This window comes from Rattus norvegicus, chromosome 4, assembly GCF_036323735.1.
Source record: "Rattus norvegicus strain BN/NHsdMcwi chromosome 4, GRCr8, whole genome shotgun sequence".
Classification (NCBI taxonomy): domain Eukaryota; kingdom Metazoa; phylum Chordata; class Mammalia; order Rodentia; family Muridae; genus Rattus; species Rattus norvegicus.
The window spans coordinates 124,766,376-124,783,594 of NC_086022.1; the positions used below are offsets into that span (position 1 = coordinate 124,766,376).

The following is a 17,219-nucleotide window of genomic DNA, read 5'->3' on the forward strand; positions in this document are numbered from 1 at the left end:
GTAGTGGTTCTGACATCAGCACAGGGGACAGAAGGCAGGAGCAGAGTTTTAGGAGGAGCTGCGAAAAGCAGGGCTCTGAGCAGGGCTGGGTTCTCTTGGACCAGTCAGCTGCCCACTCCTCCATACCACAACAATCCATAGCCTGAACTCTGCACTGAGCATCTCAGAATCACTTTGGCCCATGCTTGCTACAGAGAGTTTGGCTCCTGTGGCCAAAGGCATCCTGGGCACTTGGGAAACCTTGGGGCTACCCAACCTAAGCATCACCTTCATGGGGATGCTGGCCTAGCTCCAGTTTCAGTCTTCCTGATTTGCTACTGGTCCTAACTGGAGAGAGACACACAGCAACCCTGCACCAGCCCACAGCCTGTGGCATTCTCTGACTGCCCGCACCAGACTGCCAGAAGCCACCTTTATATATGTAGAAAAATATGGGTCTCCAAACAATGGGCTTTTCAGAGCAGTGGCTATTTTTAGAGCTCTGCTTACTGAACTAACACTCAGCATTTCCCCAACTTGTCAGCTGCTGCCCAGAGCCAGGCAGGCGGCAGGAGGAGCAGAGATCAGGATCTGGGGGCTTCTTGAACCATTTGGGGGCCATTCTGGTGTGCAGACACAGATGTCAGTTTGGGGTTGCCCTAGGCTAACAGGAGGCATGGCTAGCAGCCTCCCATGTGCCCCACCTGGTTCAGCATGGAACCTGCCTTCCTGACAACTGTTCCTTTGTTTACTGTGCTCTGGGTTGGAGTTGTATATCCAGGATTGAATACCAGCTTTTATCTGAGCCTCAATTTCCCTTCCTCATGTGGGGCAGTGCTGCCCCTCTGTGATAACACAGAGGAGTTGGTGAGAGTATCTGGGAGCCCAGAGGGCAGGCTGAGCAGGAACTGTTTCCTCAGTGTCCTGGGCAGCTGACCTCACTGTCTGTTCATCAGTCTATCACCACAGGGAAGGAAGATAGAGCTCCGTGTCCCTTGACCCAGACCCCGCAGCCAGGCTCTCACAGTGTCCTGTCCTGTCAACAACATGTTCTAGAAGGCTGGTCATCCTTCCGGCCTCTGAGCCAGTCCTTCTTCCTACTGTAGGCAGGAATGGGTGCATGGGGTGGGAAAGTGGGGCAGCGGACTGTCTCCTGGCTCTGTTGGAGTGGCTTGCTCCCATAAAGTTCTGAGGACCAGCCTAGGCTTTGAGCCAGGCCCAGACATTGAAACCATCTACAACCCCATCAAAAGGAACACAAGGATCCTGCTATCCACAAACACTCCCTAACCTGGGGCCAGGGAAGGCCTGGCACCCATGTGAACAGTGCAGGTGTCTTGGGGGCCTAACTATTAACACCGTATCAGCAGCACACTGGAGTGAGGAAAGTGATACCTACAGTTATCATCGCTTGGTCTCTCCTCATGAGAGCATCATTAGAGGGCAGAGGTATCCATTTGCTCACAAAACAACCCCAGTACCCAAATAGGGCTGGGCACAGCAGGTGAAGTAAGGACCTGAGTAAGTGCGACCAGCTCTTTTGACCCAGAGCCTAGTGAACAGGCAGGGTCAAAGCCACACTGAGGTCAGAAAAGACAAGGATATGGTGTGGTGCCCTCTTCTTCCCCCACCCACTGTCTCTCATGGGTGAGAGGCCTGTAGGAAGGAGGCTTGCAGGTCACATGCAGGCTCAGAGTACATTGTGGAGATGCCATAGACTCCACACAGGCACAAACTCATCACATCGCAGCAGAGTTCCTGGGGCTCAACTTGCCAGGTATGGAGGACAATGCAGAAGCACCCTGGGATCAGCTTCAGGGCCACTGAATCTGCCCTGGCCCACTTCTCACAAACCCAGGATGCCTTAGAAGGCCAGACAAAAGCAGCAGGAACAGAGTCCCTGCCTGACACAGGCTGGCAATCCACACCCTCACTTGGGAAGGGAGCCAGCTGGCAAAGGGGACAGACAAGAGGCTCTGGGTGGGGGGCAGAAGTGAACACCCTGCAATCAAGCACGGCCAGACCTCAGTCTGGCAAGGTGTCATTCACACAGTCACCACTATCATTCTGCAGAACACCCCATCATGCCTGAGGATGCTGTCCCACTCTTGGACAAGAGTACCAAACGGGCCTAAACTCAGAGGAAAGCTGACACTAATGGCCCAGCCTTTCCAGAGATTGTAGAACAAGGTCAGGCTATCCACCTGGCTATGAGGCTGGGCAGTCCTACTCACAGGAAGCTTCTGAGGGCGCTGGGCTCCCAGTAAATTATTCCAGCACAGATTGGCAGTATGCTGTGTGTGGTTCCCCACAATGTTTTGTCTTAAAAATTAGAATAAACTAGACATGCCCATATCTCAGAACTTGGGAGTCTGAAACTGAAGGATCAAAGTCCAAGTCCAGTCTGGGCTACAACAGTGAGTTCTTGTCTCAAAACCAACCAACCAACCAATGGATGTACCAAATAAACAAAGGAAAACAAAGAGTAAGTTGGCACCATTTTAACATTGGATACAACAATTCTGACTTCTGAGAGAGGACGACCGCTAAGAACCCAGCCACCCTGGACCTACAACCCAGGGGTGAAAGGCAAAGCAAGCTCTAGTGTGCTTATACTCTGCCACGGTCCCCACCAATTTCATCACTTACTCACACCTAGCAACTCTTCTCACACACGCACTTCCTGTCTATGCAGGAGATCTGTGTAAGGCTGAAATTCAAGGCCCACTCCTCATTCCCAAGAAGCCTCATTTAGAAGGCATGAGCTCTACAGGGATGGTAGGGAGCTGAGGCCTTGCTCTTGGTGGGTCTTCAGAATGTGATTTTTATCAGACTCCACAAAGGTCACCTCATTATACTGACCACAGCCTACTCACAGTAGGTCATGAGAACTGCCATGCCTCTGTCAGGACAGGATGTAAGAAGTCACCAGATGGCAGCATTTACTTCAAAGCATCAGGGTGTCTTTCCCTGACCACTGAGAATGTCAGCCCTGGTTTGGGATGACATCTCATGGCTCCAGAGGTACCCAGGGCTGAGTTGGTGAAGTGCTGCATGACCTGAGGCAAGTGGCCATACCTCTCCCGTGCTCACACTGGCTAGTGCCCCTGACTCCTGGGAACATGTGGTCAAGCAAAGACAAGCCACAACAATAGTTCCCACAGTGGGTTATCTTGCCCTAAGCTATTGACTAGAGAAGGGCTCAACCCTAGGGCTCTGGAGAGGAGAAAGGGGACACAAAGAATGCTCCCATGCCGCCACCCACCCAGCTGAACCCTTGATGCCTCTGGAGCCAAATATGTCTTGGAGAGTTGGGAAAGCTCAGCTCACTTTGAATCCCTCCCTGCTGGGCCCAGGAGCAAAGTTCCCCACAGTTGCCACTGTGTTCTTATCTAGCTTCCCCCTCCTCCTCTCTCCTTGCTTTCATGGACCACTCCCTGCAACCCACCCTCTGCCAGCTTACCCCAGCTAGCAGGGCGGCTCTTGTTGGTTTTGAATGCACAAAGATGACCAGAAGCTTCCGACCCTGGGGCTTGCTCGGAAAGATTTTTCAGAATACACATACACACACAGAGCCAAAAATCTTCCCGGCTGAGCCAAATTAAATACAGAGTCCTCTAGTTATTTCCATACGCGCAAAATGGACTTAAATAAAGCCGCTCTCTGTGGTAGGCTCCAGCAGACAGGGCCAGGCTGGGCCCAGGGACACCCCAGGAAGGCGGGGGGAGGCACAGGCTGGGCAGCCAGCCCTGGAGAGTACGGGCTGCGCCAGGGAGAAAGAGGCCTGTGTGACAAGCAGCCTCTTAGCCTACCCTGCTACCAGGGGTGCAGCTCCCAGAGGCCCTAAGTAGATGGCAGAAGTGGGCAGAAAGCACAGTTAAACTACTCCTGCCCCACCTGACACACGGGCAGTCCACCATAGTTAGCTTAGAACTGACACACAGTGACCACCAGCATCTACAAAGGAGGGGCACCTGGGTATTGCGATTGGTAAACTTCTTTCTTCTCATTTGGTGGAGGAAGAAACCAAGACAGAGAGGAGAAAACTTAACCAAGGCCATAGGCTTTGAAGAAGAAAGGGGTACTGTGTCAACTGGGATGTAGACCACTGCAAGACTAGGCTGCCCCTTGTTCCCTGCCTAAGTCACCTGAGTCCCTCTGGGGCCAGCCCACTACTGCTTGTCACTCAGGGCAGAGCAGCCAGCACAGGACCTTATACTGTGTTTTCTGTCCCCTGAGATCCTCACGTGACCTCAAGCCCAGAAGCTCCGACTCTCCACATCACTGGTACACAAGGCCCTCTTCCAGTATACTCTTCAGGCAGGGATTATGGCTACAGATCAGGGACTGGGGTCTCTGTGGGCCTGCACTTCTCAGCCATAACGTGGGGGTACCAGCCAGGTGCAGTGGCACATGCTTTTGATTCCAGCACTTAGGAAGCAGAGGCAGAGGCAGGTAGACTGCACACATGGAGATGAGTATAATGCCAGCCTGTTCAACATAGTGAGACAGCCAGCACTATGCAGTAAGACCCTGTCTCCAAAACCAAACAAAGCAAAATAAGGTGGGAATACTACAACCACACAGGGCTTAATGGTGACACACCCAAAATCCTCAACTGGGGCCTAAAGGCCATGAGGTGCTTCTGGGGGGTCTTGTCCCTGCATCACAACCTGGCAACAGGTAAGAGATGAGGAGGAGGAGGAGGGTTAAGGAGGGGGAGAACCGTGTAGAAGCAGCAGCATCCGCACCCAGGGTTGGGGTGGAAGTCTGACCTAAGAATGCTCCCTGTACTGAGACAGAGACAGAGGCAATTTGGGTCTTTTCTAAACAAACTTGATTGAGTCCTGTCCCTTATGTGCCAAGAACTGTGGCAGGCATCAAGGTTAGTCATGAGACATTCATAATAATGACAGCAACTAGCATTTGAACACCTACTATGTGTCAGTCTCATTATTAGGGACCTACTATATGCTAGGCTCCAAACCCAGCACTGAGAGGTAGCCAACTCCCAAAAGTGCAGGTCAAGAGTGGTGTCAAGGGAGCTAAAGAGCAGGAGAGTTGAAAGGGGACAGAAAACTTCTCCAGGACTTAAGCCGTAGGTACCTACGGACCCCCTGGGAGAAGTGTGGCATGAGCTGTTGGCCTGGGCTGAGGTAGAACAAGAAACCCTGGATAAAGGAGAAAGAGGGTGAGCAAAGGCTAAGGACCCTGACACTGAATGGCAGCATGTCAAGGAAACAGTAGGCTAAGCTAAAGGAAACAAGGGGAAAGAGGTAGAAGTCACAGCCTGACTCACAGCACACTACATCAGCTGAGAACCAGAGTGAACAGATCTCATGGGAGAGGCCAGGAGCCCATTTCCATGTCCTCCCTTCTCAGGGGTCCTAGAGTGACTGATGAGTGAGCCACAAGCACAGCCTCCTCCGGACATCTGGCATCCCCAATGGGTCAGGTACTAACTGGGAGCCCACCTAAGCCCAAGGGTCTTAAAATAGAACGGCCAGGGGCTGTACAAGGCACCCACCCTGGGGACAGCATATCTCCAAGGCCAGGATAAGGGTGACCATGAGACAGGTCCCAGAATCAAAGTCAGAAGAGTTTGCTTGAAAATAGTAGATGGCAGTTAAGATGAGCTACTCATGGGATTCATTAATTCTCTACTTCTGTAGGCATTTGAAATTTTCTGTAAGCTTGAAGATCTGGCTCAGCAGTTAAGAACACTTGCTGTTCCTACAAAAGAAATGAATTTGACTCCCAGCACCCACACGGAAGCTTACAAAACCAGTTCCAAGAAAACCAATGCCCTCTTCTGGCTTCCTTGGGCACCTGATATGCATACACTGCATATATATACATGCAAACACTCGGACTCACCCTTGGAGACCCACTGGGAAATTACGCCATGACCCAGTGTGATGACTGGATTCAAGCATTTTAGCAGGAATCAGAATGTCTAGCTGGCAGTGAACTCCCACGCCTGCCCGGACTGATTCCACCTTCCCTCTCCTCTCATTGTGGTGAGTAGAGAGTTGACCCTATTCTATCTTGAAATCCATAGGACAATCCTGAGAAACAACAGATAACTTCCTACAGCTGGCGAATGGGTCCCAAAAGGAAAGACCACTAGCTACCCAAAGTTCCTGCATCCTCTGCAAAGTGTGGTGCATCTCAGCACCCATTCCATGGGGGCACTCAGGAGCCCCGCACTGTCAATGGGGGACTGGATGAGTCCAGAAGGGCCTGTAGGCTCTGGTCTCTCCATAGCTGCCACTTCCACCCTTCTGACCATTTCTACACAGGATTCTAAGCATGTGTGTCATCTCCCCATAATGCCAGAGGTTCTCTTACCAACCAGAAACCCTTGCCTGTACATAGCAAAGCTCAGTTCTTCTGTCCAGCCTCAGTTTCCTTGCCTATAAATTAGAACGATGGCAGCAATTCCAGAGTGTTCATGGGCAGTTCCTCTGTGTGTGTGTGTGTGTGTGTGTGTGTGTGTGTGTGTGTGTGTGTGTGTGTGTGTGTGTGTGATTCAAAGGCCTAGAGTGCAGCTTCTGTTGATCTTATCCTGTTGCCTAGACACATTCCAGTTGCAAGCCTGAGTTAACATCAGACCCACCAAAGTAGTTGGGGTTTGCCTAAACTCAGCACCCTCTCTTTTCTGTTGTCACAGACAGGCACCTGTTATGTGCGATACCCATGTTCCCTCTGCCTGCACAGTCCCCACTGACAGATAAGGCGGCGGCAGCTCAGTGTGGTGCCACTTGCCCCAGCAGCACACCTAAAACAGGCAGATCTGGGACTCTGGCCAGGTTCCTCCAGCTCTCGTTGCCGTCCCCTAGCTACTGACATCACTTCCGATCTAGGGTGGTGGTAGAGGTGCCTAAGGAATACCTCTTTCCTCTCCCTCTCTAGGGCTGAAGCTAAGCCCTGAGCCCTGGGTCTCAGGTGTCAGAACAGACAGGACCAGAACCACCAGTGTGGCCCAAAGCTCCACCCTACACATGCCACTCACTGAACCCGAGGTCCCAGAGCCCTACTGCATCTGCCTCTGGGCTGGGCACTCTCCTCAAGGTCTGCAGTGCCCAGGATCCCTGGCTTTCGGATTCTGCCTCACAGAGCATACAGGCCAAGCCTCCCTCTTCACTCTAGTTGAAAGGCAAGCCACCATGCTGAGCACACCTTCCAATCTGTGCGCAAAGCAAGTCCCTTCATTTCTGTGTGCTTTTGAGCAGCTATTGATAGCACTACAAGCACAAGAGCCTGTGGACCGTCATCACTTCCTTCTGGTCTGCCCTATTCCCTCTCTGCCTTGTCAAATGAACAACACTTCCTGGCCCCCTCACTGCTATGTGTGCATCCCTCCCACTTTTAAAACTGGTTTTCTCTGTGACCAGAAAGTGAAATCAACTGCTCCTGTCCAGCAAGACATTTTCCCTGAACAAGCAACACGGTCCTGTCCTAGTGTTGGGGAGCCACGCCAGCCTGAACACTCAGTGCCACCACCTGTTAGCACTGGTTTCTGTGCACATCTACACATTGGCATGTGTCTCCCGTCCTCACAGCTACCCCACAGCCACGTGCCATCATCTACATTTCATAAGTGGGGAAACTGAGGTGTGAGATGTGAATACGTCACAGAGATACCAGAGAGCAGAGCTGAGGTTACAGGTCAGGGCACAGGTGGGTGGTCCAGTAACGAGTTTGCTCCCAACAAACAGGTGAGCATCCTCATCTACAGGTGACCACAAGGGTCTTCACAGAAATGGAAACAGGAATCCAAAGGGGAAATCAACAGCCACTGAGGGCCAGGCCTTTCTAGGTGGCCTCCTCTTGAGGGAGAGCTGACCCTTCAAAGCCTATTAATAATCACACAAACAACAACAATAAAACCCAACAGAATAAATGACAATTATAAATCACTGCCTGGGAAAGGTTTAGTGGGACTACAAGCTCTGGTCCAAATGCTCTGCCTGCATCTGAGTCCCCACACCACCCAGCTTCCAGTCAAAAGAGAAACAAAAGTACCAGGCCCTTTTCAAAGAAGAGGGTCTCTAGGAGAGTGCATTCAGGATGCTGACAGAATCAAACCCAGCCTGGGCAGCAGGCAATTTGGGAGAACCCTTTCTGTTTGTGTGCATGAGAGGCTGCTCCCAGCTGGGGCCTCTTCCAAAGCTTCCAGTTTATTAACCATCCTCCTCCCCTTCGGGATTAAGTTCACGGCCCACAGCCATCTGTCCTTTCATGTCAGAAGCCATGGGTTTCCTCACCCTGTGGAAGCCTGCGTTGGTCCCTTAGCGGATCAGGGGTAGTCGGCTTTGTCCCTGGCACCCCAGACCATCCAGAGCTGGAGCTGCATACAGGATCAGAGTATTGTTTTTTAAAAAGTGCTACCCACATACCCCTGATAGGGTCCACAGACGTGATTTTTATGGTCTGTGGGGAAAGAGACACCAGGAGAGCCCAGCACATTGTCACTGACCAGGGTGCAGGCTGGGGTACTTGGGAAAATTTTTGGAAATCTGGTATCTTGGGATACCAGATCTATTTACACTAGCAACATTTTGCCAGACATGAGGAAATAGATCCTCTGAAGCCATGTAGTCAGGGTGCAAATCCCAGCTCAGCCCTCCCCGTATGGGGACTCTGTACCGCTTCCCCCTTACTCCTAATTAAAAACACACACATGGGTTGGGGATTTAGCTCAGTGGTAGAGCGCTTGCAAGGCCCTGGGTTCAGTCCCCAGCTCTGGAAAAAAGAAAAAAGAAAAAAAAAAAAAAGAAAACACACACACACACACACACACACACACACACACACACATACACGCACGCATACACATACACACACGCACACACACACATATATACACACACACATGCACACACACACACCCCACTGCTATGCACAGCCATGTGGTTATTACTGTGCTGACCTTTGAACAGAAAGGAAAAGCAAATTCAGTGAGACTCCCAGTTTTGTAAGCAGAATCTCATGGAAAGCTCTACAGAGTGCATCCAGTTCAAACTGAGCTGTCACTGTGTCGAGAGACCTTGCACCAAGAGAATAAAATGTGAAGGAAGCCACTTCCCTGGTGAGCAGAGAAGCTGTGGCCATGCACAAAGAACACAGACAAACTCTTAAGCGAGTGGCCTCAGAGAGTGTTCCCATGTAGGGTCCCCAAACCAGTCTTCAACCTAGAAGAGAAGATGATAGGGACCATTTCAATCCAGCAATCTTGTTGTGGAAGGGAAAAGCTGGACAGTGACAGCAGCAACCACTCACTGCTCACCTAACCCCCCTCCCACCCACAGCTGTAGTCTCATTTCATGGGTGAGACAATCAAGGCTCAGAAAGGGGAGGCAACATACCTAATACTGCTCAATCAGGAGGGCCAAAGTGACATACAGAGTAACCATGGTTCCTCTATCACCTCAAGGGCTAGCCAAAGAGGTGCTCAGTAAATGTCATTGGAATGAAATATCATGGCAATGAAAGAACAGGCAAGTCTAGGGCTGAGCAGATCTTGGGTCAACCTCTTCCAGGTCAGGAGAGCATGCCATCCCTGGTCACAAGTTGTATTCCTGGATGCAGTGGTCAGTTTAATAACAGGGCCAGGTGGGGTGGATCACTCAATAAGGGTACCGCTATGGAAGTCAGAGTTGGGAAAGGCCCAGCTGGCACCATGCCATATTTTCCCCATAATTGCCATCAATTTTCTCTCTGCAGCAGCTCCTGCAGTGGATCAGCCAGATCCTCTAAGGCCACAGCAATTAATTCTTGAAGAGCCTTAATGGCCTTTAAAGTCATTAGGATCTGCTTTTGAGGACTCAGGGTAAATCTCACTTAACAGCCTTGAGCCTCCTTTCCCCAGACAAACACACCTCTCCCAGGCCTCCAGTCATGGCACAGTCCCAGCCCACTAGAGCTTGGTGGTTGCTTCGCCTCTGTGCTTACTGGGCAGATATTTCACACGTCATCATCATTCAAAGGAAATTTACAAAAGAGGAAGGAAGAAAACACAGCGGGTCACTGGCAGCTGGGAAGTGCACAGTGCTGACTTGGACAAACTGGACAGCAGACTGGAGGCTCCAGGGCTGGCCAGCCATGGAAGGCCACCCACACCCGCAAAGCCCCTGCCAGGCACTACTGTTGTGCCCTATCGTTAAAGGGGAAACTGAGGCCCAGAGGGCTGTAGTAACTTGAATTAACTCAAAAGTGAGCTGTGATTTGAAAGAATTTGTCTCTCTGGGCCATCTTCTTGATGCTCTGAGCTGCTCTGGACTCCTGATACTCTAGCAAACCATGATTCCACAACTGCAGAATGTAGCCAGGTAAATGTGGCTATATATGTGCGTGCATGTGCACGCATACGCATACACAACACACACACACACACACACACACACACACACACACCCATCTGCCCAGTCATCAGGCTATTCAATCATGCAGCTGTCAATGTTGTCTGTGTTTTAAGCCAAAGCTGTGTAAATATTAGCACAACTGGTTCATAGTCCGACTTTCTTGAACAAAAACCTGAAGTCCTGGCAGGGGCCTCCAGAGGCCTAACCTCCATCTCAACATCTGGGTCTGAGTCTCCTGGGCTGCTGTGGTCTAGGTATGGCCACTGGAATCTCTGTTTTTGCTTGTGTTCTTTTAGAAAAGAAAGGTAAACAGTCCTGAGTTGCTGTGATGTGGGAAAACACTGAAGCATCAGGTGGCCCATGCTATTTAAGAGGCCTGTGCATACAAAGTAGTAGCTCTGTGGTGACAGAGACTGAGTTACGTCTCCGGAGCATGCTGGTTCCTAGCTGAGTTTAGGGAGCAGGTGAAAAGACTTTAGGGAAGATGCAATAAAGTCCCAGGAAGACTGTACTCAAAGGAGCACGTAACTCAGCCTCTGCACCACACACTAGTCTCGACAGCCGTTTCCAGGCTTCCTTAGAAACTACAGTGTCTGTGTGTGTGTGTGGGGGGGGGGGGGTGCCCATTTGTTCTGTGGCTGATGGGCTGCACCTGAGCAGGGCTCCTTGCTCTCCAGGACACCTGGCACCACTGTGGCTACAGAGAGGCTATGAAGCAGCAACCCAGAGCCAGGGTTTAGGCAGGAACCCCTTCATCCGGAAGAGGGACAGAAATACAATGGAGGCATCCATGAACACACCAGCTAAAGTGGCAACACTTGGAGGTTCTAACAGGGAGAGAGGGGAGAGAGGGGGAGGGAGAGAGAGAGGGCAGGGGAGAGGAACAAACAAACAAACAAACAACCTTATCCCCTTCAGCTCCAGGGGTGAAGAGGTGTTGTCAGAAACTGCTGACCCATTACTCATGATCATGTTGTGACCATGGTCACCCCTAAACTGCTGGCTGCATGGAAACTAAAAACACAACTCCGAGCTACGTTCACTGCTGGGCCCCTCCCTGGTCTCCAGGGTAGAGATTAGTACACATACACTAGGCACTCAGTATACCACAGAACTGAGACTGAAAGTACAAGCTCTTTGCTGTCTTGCATTATGAGGGTGTTGGTACCACAGGACAGGAATGCAAACACTGGATGGGACAGCCGAGGAAGTGTGAAGGGTGTTGAGCAACTGTGGGATGAACCCCAATCCCAAATGAAGCCTGCAATTCAAGACAGATGGTCCTGCAGCTGCACCTTTCCTGGCTTTGGCCTCAGATGTTGGGAGTACCAGGTTTAGGAAATGGGCCCCCTCCCCACAGTCCACATAAGCCTCAGGCCCAGGCTTGAGGTACTGCAAAATACACTCATGGTCTCATTGTAACTGCTAGACAGGCTTTTGGGAAACTTTTAAATAAAGGATTAAAAGGCTCTAGGTGGACTTCCCCCAGAGAGGCCCAGTCCACTTGTCAACAAATCCCCTCAGCCTCACACCCCTGCTCATGGAAGGGGCTGCAGACAGCTCAGGGGCAGCTGCGCCAAGCAAGAGGAAATCAATATTCCTAGCACATACACACACAGTCTCCCTCTCACCATAAACCCAGGCCTAGGGTACTCAGACAGCCTTCCATAGGCCCCTAAAAGTCCAAGATGGGCTGACTTCTCTAAGCCATCAGACTCCTTCCTGGACCAGGCACAAGGAGCATGTAAACAACACCCACCCTCCCAGCCGGCAGCCTATTTACATCCGTACTTGGTCAAAAACAGCAGCCACAGAAACTCCAGGTACCCTAGCACCGGCACACACTTCCAGGTGTGCGGTATTTAACACTACTACTACTACTACTACTACTACTACTACTACTACTACTACTACTACTACTACTACTACTACAACACACACACACCCCTGGAGCACACTCTTGCTGGGGGCTCCCTGACAGACCCAGGGTTTCCAACAATCAGACTTATAGGAGAGGCCCCTAAGCAGCCTGTGCACTGAAATCAGACACAAGACACAGGCAGAACTGAGTAGCATCCCTGACACAGACTCCCGGCCATTTGCTGTCTTGCCCTTTACATACACACCGAATCTAGTTTCCCACTCATTCCCACAGAACTCCTGTCCCTACAATCCACTTTTCTCCTTACACGTCCTCACTAACAGTGACTCGCTTCTGGCAGGCAGGCTAGGCATCCTGCAACAGTTACACCCATCCCGGCAGCCCCCTTCTGGCATCCACTTGCAAGATCCCCACCGCTGGCAATCCCACTGCGGCTGGGGCCCACCTCCTACCGCCGGCCTCCGCCTCCGCTCGCCTGGTCTTACCCGCTGTCAAGCTCCAACTCCAGCAAGGACTGGGTCCTCTCTGAGTTGCAGTGCAGGCACCACATGTCGACCGCCGCAAGAGCGGCCCGGGCCGGCGCCCCGGGACCCAGGCCGAGCCGCGCGCCCGCGACTCCCCCGAGCAGCCGCCGGACCTTGGGGCCGATCCCGGAAAACCCGTCTACCCGCCACGAGCCTTCACGGATCTTCCTGGCCTTGCGCCCGCAAGTCCACGCAGCCCTAGGCCCGCAAGTCCAATCACCCGCCTGGCGCGACCCTTTCGCCGCCGCCCGCTTGGCGTAGCTCAAGTCCGGCCGGAGGAATGTGGTCGGGAGGAGGCGGGGCCGAAGGGGCGGAGGTGGGGCTCTTGTGGGGGCGGGGCCAGAACCATGAGTTCCGGGAGGAGCGCAGATTCTGCTCTTGTTCCCATAACAGCAGAATCCCAGAATCCCAGGCTTGCTGTACTGGGTGCTGTACTGGGTATCTTCCCCACTTGTAAGCGCAACAAGTAGAACTCGCTGCAAAACCTCAGTTGTACGCCAATCCCGACTGGCTTCAGTGTACACAACTTTGCGACTCAAACAGCGGAGCAACAAGTTCCAGGACTGTGGTGCACCTATCCCAAATCTGGTGGAAAAAGATTTGTTTCTCTCAAAACATATATTCACACACCCTTTATGGCCAGGAACATGCTAAAGGCAATAATGATCAGCTTCGTATAGTACTTTACTGGTAATGAGGCCAGTGGGCAACATTGTAAAGTGTTACTCCAGGCCCCATTCACTGATGAGGAGACAGAAGCTGAGGGCCCTTCCTTGCCTTCTACTCCCCCTCTCCAAGCTCTCACAGCTTGCTGATTTCTTCTATGTTTGATTTGTTTATAACACATAAGGCAGGCAATGTGCCCAGTACTCATACTGGTGGAATGGTCCCATACACAGAAGACACCCAGCCTGAACATCCCACCTACAAGGCCATTTGCTGAGGGAGTGGGGAAACTGCAGGAGTCACTAACATCGGGGCATCTTGTACCCATCTATTGACAATATTAAAAAGACACAAGCTGTTCATGGTGACACAAATCTATGTAATTCCAGATTGTGGAGACTGAGTCAGGAGGATTCTGAGTTCAAGACCAGCCTGGGCTATGCTGTGAGACCTAGATCCAACAAACAAACAACAAAAAACCAGAGCCTCCAGAGTGGGAAGAAATACTTGCATATCAGATCCAACAGTACTCTAGGGTCTGTCTCCCATAAAGAACTCTTGCTCATCAGTTAGAAGGCTGATTTTCAACAAAAGGCAAAGGATGAAAATGAACAGTTCTGCAAAGAATATATATATGTATATATGTATATATATGTATATATATGTATATGGATATATGTATATATATACAATATATATATATTTATATATATCCAATATGAATATATCCAATGGCCTGAAGGATTCCTGGCTCCAGTGTGAGGTAATATCATTTCTCAGTCACTTTGGAAGGCTACAAACATTTCCATGCACAGACACAGTGGCCACATCTGGCATTTGCCTGGCTAGGGTAATGGAGGAAGGTGTCAGGAGACCAGAGTGCAGTAGCTACATGTGGAGAGGCCAGAAGAAAACTCCCAACTGCCCTCTAATAACACACAAGGTGATACTGAACAGAGTCAAGAGAATCCCCAGGCCCAGCTTCAGGAGCTTTGTGGGAGCATGCTCCAGCCTCACCATTCAGACCCACCAGGAATTTCCAGGCACTTCTCAAAGGGCCAGGACAAGCAGCTGATCAGGCAGGTCTGAGCGACAAACTTCAGGCTGGGGTTTAGATGGGGTGAGCTTTCCTGAGAGCATGTAGTATGGTGGTGGGGTGACTCCCTGGAAACTAAACTCTATATCTTCTGGCTTCATCTTCCTGAACACAGTTTATCTCTCTTGCTCCAGATTCATAACAAATGATAGTGGCAGGGAATGAGGAAAGCCCTGGCTGGGAGACACAGGGAATGCCAACTTTTCTGCAGAAATGACTAGCCCAGACAGAATCAGTCCTTACTTCTGTCATTTAGGCAAATTTATTAGTTTCAAGAGTCTCCGTTTCCTCAAAGTGTTAGCTCATCAGACATCTCTACCCCAGCTGATTCAATATACTGTTTAATTTACCCAGCATGAAGAAGCATGCACTCTGTCCTCATGAGGCCTTAATAAGGAGACACTGTGGCAACAAGTATTCCCTAACATGGTGTTACTGGCCCTAGAAAGGTCATAATGATGGGACATTTTAGATGTCCCATCCTTGAGAAATAAATAGCTTCTCTAAGGGATGCAGGAAGTAACAAAGTCATAAAAATGTTTAATTCTAAAGTTTGGGCCTGGGTTTTAGTCCTGAGCTGATTGCTTTGGCCCGTTTTACATACCATAATCCCAACATATATTACCACCCTCTTGGCTTCTGACAGTCTCCCTACTCTCCTTGGCCAGACATGTGACATCCCAAGCTGTCAGGGTGAAGTCCAGCTCCTCCCTACAGCTGGCTGAGGCTCATGTGGCCTGGCTAGAGGCCATCTCTCCAGCACTGTCCCCATTCCCCTCCTGCCTATCTCGCCAACAGTAAGCAATCGTAAGCTTCTTACTGCTAAGCTTTACTCAGTCCTAACCCTTGTTCTGCCTGGCTCATGACTGAGACTTTGGGGTTCAAATTCCTTGTCCCTTCTCCCAGACAGCCATCAGACTACCCCCTACTTCAAATCAGAACCTCCCTCTTTGACTCCAGTTACTCTACTGAGCCCCCTCCTTATGTGAGTAAGCTATGTCATAGATGAGAGGAAGGGCTGGCCCTGTCCTTCCTGCAGCCATCACCTATGCCTACTCAGGGGAGCCTGGGTCCCAAGGTACCTAGCAGCTACATATATCAGAAGGTTTGCCTGAGACCTACACTCAGCATGCTGTCTGTCTTTGTCTTAATAAAGTTTTATTAGAAGGGAGCCATGCTCGTTCACTCAGGTCTTGCACTGACTAGCTAAATAATTGCAAAGGAAACATGTCTCCTGGAAAGTTATCCAGCCCTTCCCAAAAGGATCGCGAATCTCCACCAGGAGACTCACAGTGGCCCTAGTCACTTAGTAAAATCTGTTCACCCACCCAACCAGCCATACCTTAGGCCTGGGCAGGAACTACCAAAGTGAATGTAAACACTGTGGAGGAAGATAGCAATGAAATCAACAGGCTAGACCAGGTAGTCTGTGCACATGAGAGCCTAATCCTTATTCTCAGAAATGAATCTGGAAATGCTGCTTGACCATCTGTGGAAGCTCACACTAAGCAGACATGGCCATGGCATTGCAATGCTCTGGCAGAGACAGTGGTGATATTGGAAGATATATGTAGAGTATAGATGAAGGCCATAAAACATGCTGTTTGGTCAAATGGGAACATGAGCATGCTTCCACAGCACTGAAGTCATATGACACTGAGATCGTGCTTGCTTTCTGCTATGCTGGGGATGAACCAGGGCTTGGGACGTGCTAGGAAAGCACTCTGCCACTGAGCCACACCACAGCCCTCCCAGATCTTCACTTACAAGGGACACAAGGAAGAGTCTGCCATGGGAAGGGAAACTGAGGGTCCCAGAAAGGTCCTCTGCACCTGATGCCTGGCTGAGGCAGTGGTGGGAAAGAGGAAGAGATCTCTGATAGTTTTCAAAAACTTTAATATTTATTTTTATTTTTAGATGTGTGTCTCTGTCTGTCTGTCTGTCTGTCTTGTCTGTGTAGCGATATGTACATATGAGTGCAGGTGTATGTAGAGACCAGGAGAGGGCACTGGATCCCCTGAAGCTAAAATTGCAGGTAAGCTATGTACCACCTGACACAGAGGCTGGGAAATGAGCTCGGGTCCTATGAAAGAACAGCACAGGCTCTTAACACTGAGCCATCTTTCCAGCCCAGTTTTAAATTTTGAAAATTTAAATCATGTGTATCACTTTGTAAAACCCCAGCACAGCCAAGAACTCCATCTGCAAAGGACAGGAGTATTGTTTAACGACCTCAAGGAAGGACTTTGAGCCCACCGGAGCTGGTCCACAGAGACCCCAATTCTATCTCGCACTTGAGAAATATCTAGGACTCCAGTGAGGCTCCTGACCTAGCTGTATCTTGTAGGTGTCCAGGAAGATCACCTGGAACGTCGTCATGGACTCAAACTGCCCCTTCCTGCCTGTTAATCGTTAACACGTGACTGACCACTCAGCTGGAAACTTCCTATCACAGCCAGGCTCTGTGAGGAAGGGGAAGCTGGGTGGCCTTCCCTGAGCTCAAACCCTCATGTATGAACAGGGAAACTTAGGTACCAATGGACAGCTAAGGGACACCCAGGACTGTGTGGGCATGTACCAGGCACACTGTCATTGACATAGGCTTTTGGACACACTGTTCACTGGTATCACATTGCCTTGGTAGCACAGTCAGGGACCTAGAAAGGAGGGCAGATAACCCAGAGTGGATGACTTTAAATGCCTGC

The 17,219-nt window shown here is 50.6% G+C and overlaps 1 protein-coding gene across 18 annotated transcripts in view; it reads right to left on the reverse strand.

Moving 5' to 3' along the window:
* The window catches only part of Iqsec1 (IQ motif and Sec7 domain ArfGEF 1), a 319,435-nt gene that overhangs the window by 40,459 nt on the left and 261,757 nt on the right, over nt 1-17,219 (reverse strand). For 4 of the 18 annotated variants that reach the window (XM_063286693.1, XM_063286696.1, XM_006236890.5 and 1 more), the window contains exon 1: nt 12,714-13,038. The exons of the other annotated variants lie outside the window; for them this stretch is intronic. In XM_063286693.1, coding sequence (XP_063142763.1) covers nt 12,714-12,778 — 65 coding nt within the window. In that variant the 5' untranslated portion in view covers nt 12,779-13,038. Of the gene's footprint in view, nt 1-12,713; nt 13,039-17,219 lie in introns of those variants that run through there. 18 annotated transcript variants of the gene reach the window in all.